The sequence below is a fragment of the Protomyctophum parallelum genome (assembly GCF_964188405.1).
Source record: "Protomyctophum parallelum genome assembly, chromosome: 4".
NCBI classification, from domain to species: domain Eukaryota; kingdom Metazoa; phylum Chordata; class Actinopteri; order Myctophiformes; family Myctophidae; genus Protomyctophum; species Protomyctophum parallelum.
In genome coordinates, this window is record NC_139700.1 from 8,416,794 (window position 1) to 8,429,101 (window position 12,308).

At 43.4% G+C, this 12,308-nt stretch overlaps 1 protein-coding gene across 1 annotated transcript in view; it reads right to left on the reverse strand.

Moving 5' to 3' along the window:
* hydin (HYDIN axonemal central pair apparatus protein) overlaps positions 1-12,308 on the reverse strand; it is a gene marked incomplete at both ends in the record, with an annotated part of 178,481 nt that overhangs the window by 97,289 nt on the left and 68,884 nt on the right. Inside the window, 4 exon segments of the mRNA XM_083764015.1 lie at positions 805-1,047; positions 2,256-2,465; positions 5,919-6,111; positions 10,604-10,726. Coding sequence (XP_083620141.1) covers positions 805-1,047; positions 2,256-2,465; positions 5,919-6,111; positions 10,604-10,726 — 769 coding nt within the window.

Below are 12,308 nucleotides of genomic sequence, written 5' to 3' on the forward strand. Positions count from 1 at the left end.
ACCACGGGCCTATAAAGTGTTTAAACTCACGGTGTTGGGGAGGACCACAGGCCTATAAAGTGTTTAAACTCACGGTGTTGGGGAGGACCACGGGCCTATAAAGTGTTTAAACTCACGGTGTTGGGGAGGACCACGGGCCTATAAAGTGTTTAAACTCACGGTGTTGGGGAGGACCACGGGCCTATAAAGTGTTTAAACTCACGGTGTTGGGGAGGACCACGGGACTATAAAGTGTTTAAACTCACGGTGTTGGGGAGGACCACGGGCCTATAAAGTGTTTAAACTCACGGTGTTGGGGAGGACCACGGGCCTATAAAGTGTTTAAACTCACGGTGTTGGGGAGGACCACAGGCCTATAAAGTGTTTAAACTCACGGTGTTGGGGAGGACCACGGGCCTATAAAGTGTTTAAACTCACGGTGTTGGGGAGGACCACAGGCCTATAAAGTGTTTAAACTCACGGTGTTGGGGAGGACCACGGGCCTATAAAGTGTTTAAACTCACGGTGTTGGGGAGGACCACAGGCCTATAAAGTGTTTAAACTCACGGTGTTGGGGAGGACCACAGGCCTATAAAGTGTTTAAACTCACGGTGTTGGGGAGGACCACAGGCCTATAAAGTGTTTAAACTCACGGTGTTGGGGAGGACCACAGGCCTATAAAGTGTTTAAACTCACGGTGTTGGGGAGGACCACGGGCCTATAAAGTGTTTAAACTCACGGTGTTGGGGAGGACCACAGGCCTATAAAGTGTTTAAACTCACGGTGTTGGGGAGGACCACGGGCCTATAAAGTGTTTAAACTCACGGTGTTGGGGAGGACCACAGGCCGGCCTGGTCTGAGCTCTGCAGGAAACAGTCCTTCCCTCTTCCCTTCAAACTCCTCCTCTTCCTCCTCTTCCTCCTCCGGCCCCTCCGCTGTCCTCTGCTGCTCGTCGTGCTCCCTGCTCTGCTGGCCTCCCTCCTCCGGGGGCAGCGACGTGCTGAAACTGAAGCCCACCTTGCCCTGGTTCTGCAGGACCAGCTCGGCCTCCGCAACGCGGTCAAACAGCTGGACGACAGGCACAGAGAGAGAGAGAGAGAGAGAGAGAGAGAGAGAGAGAGAGAGAGAGAGAGACTTGAACTGCATTTCAATACTTTCTGATAAGGACCTAAATAGACTTCAAAATAACAATGTTGGGGCAATGTTGCAACGTGCAATTAACGAGGAAAGATCCACCCTTGACGACTGGATGACTCAGACTGGATGAGGTTTGAAGGCAGAGAGAGAGAGAGAGAGAGAGAGAGAGAGAGAGAGTGCTGAACAGACAGGAAGGTCAAGGGAGGATGTTGTGCTGAATCACTCCTTTCGACCTAACGCAGCAATCAATATGTCCTCGTTTTGAATATCAATGATATTCCGCTTTGGATGGCTTGCATAATAAGGGGGGGTATAGGGAGGGGGGCGGCCAAACTGTGGAAAAACTACACGGTGACATTTCAAAGTCGATGCTGTGGGTGTTCAGTTCACTACGGTGTGTGTCGAGACTCAATAGTTTGCTTGCTTGAGTCTATCGAGGCCCATATGCAACAATATACAATTTACAACATTTACAGATGCTCTTAATCCAGAGCGATTTACAGTAAAGCAAGCACAACACATGGTAATACATCAAATGCACTGAAATAGTCACCTAAACCAAGAACCTATCATCCATCTACCAGTAGAATGTCCGTACATTGAAACTATAAACGATAATGGAATAGCAATAGAATGACCGATCAATATCCAGCTGCATCCTATTACTAATAATTTAGCGGACTGTCTGTCAGTCAGTCAGTCAGATTACTTCCTTAGCATAGAGCAAGACAGCTGCTCGCTTTCTGCGCCATCTCACAACGCCACGACGCACGGACCGCCTCAGGGAACCTAGCGCCGCACAGCCCTGTCCTCCAACCTCAATCTGCCCCGCATTACACACACACCAAACATTCTAACAATCATCTTAATTAAATTAATTTGCGTCAAAAAAAACTAACATCTCCCCGCAAATCACGTGTCACCAGTGAAATGCATGTTGGGACGGACACAGATTAATACTGGGACACACTTTTCCGCGCAACAGACCCACACGGGTAAACAATCCCCCCCCCCCCCCCATCACATTACCCACACTGAACATCATTTGCTGTGTGTGTGTGTGTGTGTGTGTGTGTGTGTGTGTGTGTGCATACTATACTATACTATACTATACTATACTATACTATACTATACTATACCTGCAGGCCCAGATCAATGTGGGAGGAGCTGAGGCTGTAGGTGACGTCAGAGGCCTCTCCCCTGAGGGTGATGTCATACGTAGGCCCCTCCTCCACGTGGCACTGTGCCAACACCTGGCCCCGGACATGGGCGTGGCCGTAGAAGGAGAACGTGACCACCTGGCTGGCGCCGGGCTGCAGCTGACCATATATGGGCAAGATGTCAAACACCTGGGAGGTACATGAGAGAGAGAGAGAGAGAGAGAGAGAGAGAGACGCATGTCTTTTGGTAAAATAATACAAAAATATAAAATGGATGCTTTTGGTGTTAGCATTATGTTATGCTTTAGCTATTGAAAAATTGCAGATCTACAAGCTCATAGCAAAAAATCGAAGAACGACTGACTAGAAACAGCTATTTCAGAAAACTGTCAGGATGTAGAAGACATTTATAGAATCTGATCTCAGGTCAAAATGGGTTAAACCACATACTGTAGTGTAGGGCCTACAGTATATATATATTTTTTTTATATATATTATTTATTTTGAGGGTTTTCTTTACATAGACACAAGGACAACACAGCAGACTTACATACAAGACAGTTACTTACATAAAAACAACAATGAAGAAACAGAGAAAAAATAGAAATAAAAGAGAAAATAAATAATAAATAATAAATAATAATTTATTATGTTATGTTACATGGGTTGTGTAATGCATGTGTCAGAATGGGTTAAGGTGGGTCCTACACAGAATCAAATGCGCTCTTCGATGTGATCCAAAAAGGGGGTCCATACCTCTACAAATACATCTGCCTTATTTTGTGTTTCATACTTGAGTCTCTCCAGTGGTAGTAGTGACATTATTTGGGCCATCCACATTAATCTGTCTTCCACAAGATTAAGATACATTTCTTTGCCAAGAATCTAAATAGATCAAATAATTTCCTATGAGCAGAGCTCAACTTTACATTTGGGTCTGCCCCTAACAGGTATAACAGAGGAGATTTTCTCAATTTTACTTTAAGGATTTTTTCAATTTGATCATGAATTATTTGCCAAAATGGTTTGATTTTTGGACAAAACCAGAACATAGGTAGGTTGGTAGGTAACCAAATGCAGTTTACATCTGTTACATAGGGGAGAGTTCTCCCTGGACATTTTGTTTAGACAAACAGGGGTTAAGTATGTTTTGAAAATAAACTTGTAATTATGTTCTAGGATTCTAGGAGTAAGTGAAGATAGATTTACTTTTGCACATATTGTTGTCCATGTTTCCTGATCAATTACAACATTTAAATCTTTTTCCCATATCCTTTTCAGAGGCTGGAAGGATGACGTCACTCTACCATTAAGGATTTTATAGATATTTGAAGTGAATTTTAACATAGATTGGGTGTTAATGATGCATTGTTCTACTTCATCTATGTGAGACCTAAAAATATTTTTCCTAAGCAAAGATTGTAAAAAGTGTCTTAATTGTAAGTACTGGAATAAGTTTGTGGAAGATAGACCGAATTCCTCCTTCACCTCTGAAAAGGACTTAATGTTTGTACTGCTGAGTAGACAGCCTAAATTGTTAACACCTTTGTTAGTCCACCTTTGCAAACCAATCTCACTTAGACTCGCCGGTAAATCTGGGTTATGAGAAACAGATGAACTCTTTTGAATTTTACAGTATTTCTTACACTTTGGCCACATTGATAAAATGCCGTTAACAACGAAAGATTTGTTGAGCCCTGACAAACTCGCATTTATAAAAGGGAGAGATTTAAGTGGAATTGGGTGACTGAGATGGGATTCTATTGTTTTCCACAGGGAATCATCAGACTCCTGGAACCATTCAGTCATTCGTTCAATTTGAGCAGACCAATAGTATAATTCAAGATTTGGGAGAGCTAAACTGCCTTCGTTATAAGGTTTACACAATGTGGCCAGAGAGATTCGTACTTTTTTATGGTTCCAGAGAAATCTAGAGATATTAGTGTTTAAATTAGCAAAGAATAAGGGTGGAATTGGACAGGGTAATGACTGAAATAGATAATTTAATCTTGGCAACAGGTTCATTTTAACTACATTAATTCGACCTATAAGTGTTAGAGGTAGGTTGGTCCATAAGTCCATGTCATCTTTCAGCTTTTGTACTAGAGGTGTATAATTACAGGTATATAGATTGTCCAGTATGACACAGAGATAAGTAAATCCTTCTTTTGTCTGTTTAAAGGGGGATAAGGTGTTAAGTTTTTCGTCATCTATCTGAGTAAGTGGACAGAGAGTAGATTTGGTTAGGTTAATTTTATAACCGGAAAGAGAGCCATACAAGTTAATTACTGACATTAAGTTAGGAATTGATTGGTCTAAATTAGATATAAATAGCAAAGTATCATCGGCATATAGCGAGATCTTGTGTTCTAAGTTGCCAGCTTGTATGCCTTTAATATTAGGATTTAACCGAATTGTTTGGGCGAAGGATTCGGCTACAAGCGCGTACAGAGCTCCAGATAAAGGACAACCTTGCCTGGTCCCTCTTGCTAAATTAATTTTCTTTGAGAGAAGGCCATTTGTAAAAACTTGTGCGGTTGGTGAGGTATATAATGTTTTTATACAGCTAATGAACTTAGGGCCAAGATCAAAATGTGCAAGGGTGGAGAGGAGGAAGCTCCAATCTACAACATCGAAAGCCTTTTCTCCGTCCAGCGATATAATTGCGGATTCGTCTCCATTTTTACCAGCATAATCAATTATATTTACCAGTCGGCGTATGTTGTTTGCGCCATGCCGGCCTTTAACGAAGCCTGTCTGGTCATTTTTTATCAATAATGGGAGAACAGAATCCAACCGTTTAGCCAGCTTGGCGACAATTTTATAGTCGGTATTAAGAAGTGAAATTGGCCTGTAGGATGAACAGTCGTGCATATCTTTATCTTTTTTTTTGATAAGGGTAATAGCTGCCTCTTTCATGGAGCCAGGAATAATATTACAGTCAACAAAATAATTTACCATAGGCATGAAAAGTGGTTGCAGTATGTGGTTTAACCCATTTTGTACAGTACAGACCTCTGGGGGTCCACATGAGGCATCGATGTATAGGCCTACCTATACATCGATGCCTCATGGGGACCCCCAGAGGTCTGTACTCGGTCCCCTCCGTTTTTCCTTATGCACCAAATCTAGCAAAATAGCCGATCTACACGCTCACGACACTTTGGCCCCTTTTTCCACCAAAATAACTTTGGTTCCGTTCTAGATTCTTGGAACCTTGGTGCTTTCATGGAACTGGCAGCCATTTTTTTTCTAGTTCCGAAACAACTTTTTTAAACAAATAAGTAAAGCGGTTCAACCCCGGTGGGAAAGGGGCCTTTGCTCTTTTCTAGTATATATTCTCTATTTCTTATATAGGGGCTTGGTTAAAAGTTTCAACCCAAAAGTTAAGTGTCTCTTCAGGGCTTCAGGTTTCACAAAAATGTTCTTCAGTTTATTTGTTCACGGTAAGTCAGACAGAAATAGACACACAGCACACACAGACAGACAGAGAGACACACGCGCACTTACGCATAAATGCACGCATGCATGCACACATGCACGCAGGAGTAATAGTGTGCGTGTGTGCGTGCGTGTGTGCGTGCGTGTGTTCAGTGTTGATGTGTGTTGATGCGTGCCGATATGATGTGATATGTTATGTACCTCTTCCACACCGACGGGGCTACACGCAGTGCCCTGGGCCTCCAGCAGGGGGCCCGGTGAGAGAGGAGGGGGCTCTTTTGGGGAGCCTCTTCCCTCTTTAGTCGAGTTCTCTGGATCTCTCTTCTCCCTCCCCTCCCCCTCCTCCTCCTCCTCCTCCTCCGGAAGGGATGATCTGGGACCTTCCTCGGCTTCTCTACAAGGCAGAAATAGAAAGCAAAACATCCACTTTGTTTTCTCTGCATGGTTAAATGAAAATCTGATGAATATGAAGAGATAGATACATGAAATAGGTCGACAGAAATGCGGTGAAAACAAGGATCTCAGTGGACGCTGGATGCTACCAGTATGTTCCTTACAAATCCAGGTTTTTTCCACCAGTGTAATTCAACTCCATTACATTTTATGTGTCAAATCAAGTGTCAAATCACAACAAGTCTCAAGACACTCTACATGTAGAGCAGAGACCCCGACAGAGATCCCCACCCAGCAATTTTGCGACAGTGGTAACGTTACCAGTAGTAGCAATAATAATGAATGTATTAGTGTAACATAATATAATATATGGTATGGTATAACACTGATGTAAGATAATATATAGTGGTATATACACACACTGCAGTAATCAACACTGCAGTCCAGTATATATATATATATACCACCCCACATGTAATACAATACCTTAAGTGCAAGTAACATAGTAGAATATCTTTATCATCCTTCCATAATCCAACTCTCTCTCTCTCTCTCTCTCTCTCCCTCTCCCTCTCCCTCCCCCCCCCCCCCCCCCTCCTTTCCTCTGGGATCCCACTGGAAGCGTTCATCAAGTTAATTAAGCAGCGTTCCATAATTAAGAGGATTTTTTAATAGGCAAGCAGGGAGGAAACAGGTCAGGACAGAATGATTGTAGTTCTGAAGTGCATGAATTTCATGGACGTGAATGAAAGAGATTCACTGAGCGACATCAGCGCTCACTTCTGTGCTGGGTTTGGACAAGCGCAGCTAAATTATGAAACGCGGAAAGTATTTTTTGCACGTGCGTGTGTGTGTGTGCGTGTGTGTGCGTGCGTGTGCTACAGTGCTAGTGTCTGTAATCAGTGAGTGCATGGTAGAGTGGTGCCCATAAGGGGGCACTGTGGTACGGTACATTGGGCAGTGCCATGGCGATGGTGCAGTACAGTGTTCTAGTCAGGGACCGTGCAGGTCAGCGCCACACCAACATCCACAATCTGCTCTCAGCACCATTTCACACCAATCACAGACCAGGCAAAAATACTCTGCCGCTCCACTCATGCATGAAATGCCATACTGTAGGTTTGAGACCTAAAATAAATAACTGGGCACTTTATTTGAAAGAAAATTGCACGATGAAAATCTCTCGAAAAGTGTTGGTTGGCTCAAATTAAGCCATTAACAACTGGAATGCACATCCGTGTCAAATATTATATTAAATCTCAGCGAACATTTTAACTCAAAACTTTGCTTCTGCAGGGTCCCTTGGGAACAGCATATTTTCAGACGAGGGTCCGGCGGTCAAATACATATCATTTTCGGGGTCCTTGACATGAAATAGTAATAGTAATAGACATAAAATTGTCAGGATTTAGAAGACTTTTTTTTCGTAGAATGGGCCTCCTCAGGTCTTAAGGAGATAAATAATATTGCGGCGGCTCAGGAGGTCTCAGGAGAAGTTGAGCGCCACTGATGCGGACAGACGAACAGATGGCGACATTGCGTGAGAGAGAGACAGAGAGAGAGAGAGAGAGAGAGCAGCACATGATGAGTCTGCAAGAAAGTCATCATCTCACAAAAGAAACATCCTCCTCTCGCACACACTCAGTGGAAGGATGGATAGATACCATTATATACTATACATTCACTAGGACGGATGAAACCGCTCCATCAACTGTGTGCGTGCGTGCGTGCATGCGTGTGTGTGTGCGCGCGTGTGGACTTTTATTTAGCTCACTAATAATCTACACATCAAAGACAGAGAAAGAAAGAACATCTGACTCTCAGCAATCTTCCAGCAAAGACAGGGAGCACCGGAGAGAGAGAGAGAGAGAGAGAGAGAGAGATGAAAAGTCATCGAGTGAGTGAGTGAGGGAGGGAGAAGGAGGGGGCATTATACTGTATATATCCGATTACTAAAGAAGATAGTTGCTAATGGGATTGCAGTGTTTGTGTGTGTGCGTGCATGTGTGTGTGCGTGCGTGCGTGCGACTGTGCGTGCATGTGTGTGTGCGTGGGGGGGGGGGGGGGAGAGATGTCACCTCTAGAGAGATAGACATCTTTACTAGATGACACATGAAGTTGGATTTGTACAGGTTTATTATGTGATCTAATAGTCTAGAGAAGGATGGTTTTGTAGATCTGTATAAACTCCATGGTGCACGCTGGCCAAGACCTACACTGATGTACAGGTTTATTATGTGATCTAATAGTCTAGAGAAGGATGGTTTTGTAGATCTGTATAAAGTCCATGGTGCACGCTGGCCAAGACCTACACTGATGTACAGGTTTATTATGTGATCTAATAGTCTAGAGAAGGATGGTTTTGTATCTGTATATACTCCATGGTGCACGCTGGCCAAGACTTTTTTACAGTCTATGGCCAAGATCTATACACTGTTCATTGTTGATTGACTTATTGGCAGTCAGTCAGGGGTTATAGTTACCGCCCACGTCTGCAGAAACGACAGATTTGTCTTTAACCCTCTGTGGTGCATGCTGGGATATACCTATACGCTGTTGGTTGGTCTAAACGGAACCGCTGGAAAATGACAACTTCCAGGGGACGCTGCTATAGCCCCGCTTCTGACAAGACACGCTCTGCCGCAGGGGACTAAAAAAGTCGTTTGTATCAGCATCAACTAAGATGCTGAACGAGGCTCTGAAACAGCGGTAACTACGTGAGGCTAGATTATCCACATCATGTGTGCAATTGTGTAATGTTGTGTCTTAATTCCTCTGTAATGTATTTTTGTTTGTCATTGATGTTTTATGTGTGGCTGTAGCTGGGGTGAAAGCCCAAGACAAATTTCCCTTGTGGACAATAAAGTTTGACCTTGACTAAGGCAGGGACTATTGACTTGAATGCATGGCTGGGCTGTTAGTCCACAGGGAGCATACTGTACAACAGTTACTCCCATCCAGGTGAGAATAAAGGGCAGTGTGAAGAAGACCCATGGTAATTGCATCCTCACCAGTAGATCTAGTTTGGTCATAATGCAAACTGCCATGATGGAAGCAACGAAGTCCCTCGCCAAGAGTAAATAAATCAGTGTAAGTGTAAGAGTTCAATATAACGTAAACAAAACTATTCTCTTCTTATTTCTTCTATCTATTGTGTTGTGGACTTGTTTATAATTATGTGGTCAAAAAACTGTTTGCTGCCGTCCTCGCTCACGCGTGTGCGTGTCCAAACATTTTCCCATTGTCACACCCTCTCTCTCTTCCTTATCAAGAGGTTCCGTCCTGCTGTGTGAGCTGTGGGCCTGTGGCAACTATTTCATAGCCCAAACAGCGGGGGGCAGCAACGAGTGTCCAAGCAAATCAATAAATAAGATAGAAATAACTAAATTGGCTCTAACACATGCCATGGAGCCTACTGACTGGGATTAGGAAACACTGAAGTGAAATTACTGCTGCCAAAGCGAAAACGAAAACATTGTGAAACTATGCCCTAATACAGCAACTACGTTTACTTACGTGGCCGGTTAAGACTGAGGTTAGGGTTAGGGTTACAGTTAGGCTGAGATTTAGGGTTAGTAATAGTCGGACAATGGCTGAAAACAACAACAACGTCTCCACTCCAGTAGAACCTACTGGCTCCATTATATGGTCTTGATAAGTAACCTACTATTACTGTAGGTTCTTTATAGACATGACAAACAAGACATACAGAACAATGACACATTCTACCAGACTGGGCAATGTATATAAAACGAGTGGCGGACCTAATCGTGATGAGATAGCATAACAGGCCTTATATGAACACAACAATCATGAAACAACAACAAAAGTAACCTACTGGTTGGGTCAAATCCTCTAAGTTGTTCAGACAAGTTCCCTTGTTTGTGCTCCCTCCCGGGGAAAAACAGCCACAATTGCACACGGTCATTACCTCCGTGCTTTCTGCTTGGGATATACAGTATGATCCACGTCAATCATCTCCTCTGGGTGGTGGTGTAGGTGTTACATTTTAAAGGTGCTTCGTTGATCACACCCCCCTACCCCCCCGCCCCCCACCCCCCCGGGCAGCCAGCCAGTCACGCATGGCTATTATCTGTGTCTAAAAGATGCCGCTTACAGTTTTCACAAGTGTTCAGTGTTGCATCAACAAAAGGTGGTGCAGCCCCCTGAAGACAACTTTCATTTCAGTTATATAAAGCAGTGCTGTAGTCTATACCCTTATACGATATACAGTATGTAGTATGTAGTGTGCCATGCCAGGGTTTTGGAGAAAAAAAAGGGTATACCGTCTGCTGAGCATTTCAATCCATTGACGCGCAGGGAATAATTATGGGATACCATTACAGACTGAAAAAACCTGGACCACAGCACTGATTAAAAAGCCATGAAACCACCAGTCACGCACGCACGCACGCACACACACACACACACACGCACACACGCGCACACACAGTCACACACACACACACGCACACGCACACAGCTGACCGTACCTGTTAGAGTCCAGCTTAGAGCTAGTGTTCATTTTCCGCGACCACCGGCCCAGTTCTCTGTTATCCTCTGGACTCGGAGTGATAGGTTCTCCATCATCAGACACCTCTGGCTCTTCAGCAAACCTGGATGATCAGATGGAAGCATCGTAAGGTTGTTATATATGTAGTTCATCTGTGATCTTATCTGGGAGAAAATGTATCTTATATAATAACAGAAATGTATTAAGCCATGTGATACTTCAAGCATTATGTATGCTATTTCTCCCCACCATGCTCTGTAGAATAAGTATCGTGGCATCTGCAGAGTACCGTAGCGAGAAAGTACTTAGTAGTTTGTTTCCCAGACACAGATGAAGTACCCTTCCTTCCACGGGGAGAACCACTGCAGTTTTACCGTCTAAACAGATGGCTGCATGGGGGAAGAAATACCCTATACCGTACTTCCAAAATGTAGATTTAGTCCCGTTTTAGTCTCCGAATTCACATTTCGGATGGAGGGATGTGGGGGACGTAGAGTTTGTTTGACAGATGGTGCAACTGTTTTGGTTTGTGGCGGCCCCTCTGCATGAAGCCGTTGTGGAGGCGTCTATTGAGGCCCCTCAACATGCAATTCAAATTTGGGTATGATTGCGTTCATGATATATGGCATTTCTTGTCCCCACCCCTGTTCTCACAGGGACAATTACATATTTTCATTAAGAAACTTGAGCTCAAGATTAACCATTTATTGCAATAATATTGCATTTAGTGTGGCGCTGTGGCTCTGCTCATGTGAAATTATACATGACACATGTATCTGAGATCACAAACCAGGATAAGATACAGTTATTACATGAACATATCATTGAACATCAATTTGCAAAATGCCACGATGTCCAATTCACAGTATTTGTGTTAATTGATTCCCTGAGTCCCATGGTGGGAGTTCTGGTCTGGTTTTGGTGAATATATATATATTTTTTGTAAACTTTATTTTTACATTTGTTCATTCTTAAATTTTTTCATTACATTACATTACGCAAATAAACACACAAAACACACAAACATATACGACCCCTCCCCCCTAGGCTAATTTTTTTTAATAATAATAATAAAAATAATAAACAAAGTGGTGGGACAAAGCAGCGGACAATCATAGATCAAACAAAAAGAGTCAAGACAGGGACATAGTCGGGCACAGTCGGACACAGTACGGATTACAGTTCACTGAAATGAAAAGTCTTCAACAAACTTCACAAAGGCACTCCAAGCTAGGACAAAGTTTTTTTGGGCTCTGTCTACTCTATACCTGAGTTTTTCCAGAGGCAGGAATGATAGAACTTCTTTCAGCCATTGTTGAAAGGAAGGCGCCTTATCGGACTTCCAATTAAGGAGGATTAGTCTACGGGCTAATAGGGATGCAAATGCCAAAGCATTTGCTTGTGGAGATGTGAGTGTACAGACTGGGGGAATTATGCCAAAAATGGCGGTGTGAAAAGAAGGGGTCACCACTGTTCCACACAGAGAATAATGTCAAATATTCGCTTCCAGTAGGTAGTGAGGGAAGGACACGTCCAAAACATGTGGCCTAACGAGGCTGGGGTCTGGCCACATCTTGGGCATCCAGGGTCTGGCATGTTAAAGAGCCTGGCCAGCTTATCCCCTGAATAGTGGAGTCGATGTAGTATCTTAAATTGAATTAAACCATGGCATATGCACATTGAAG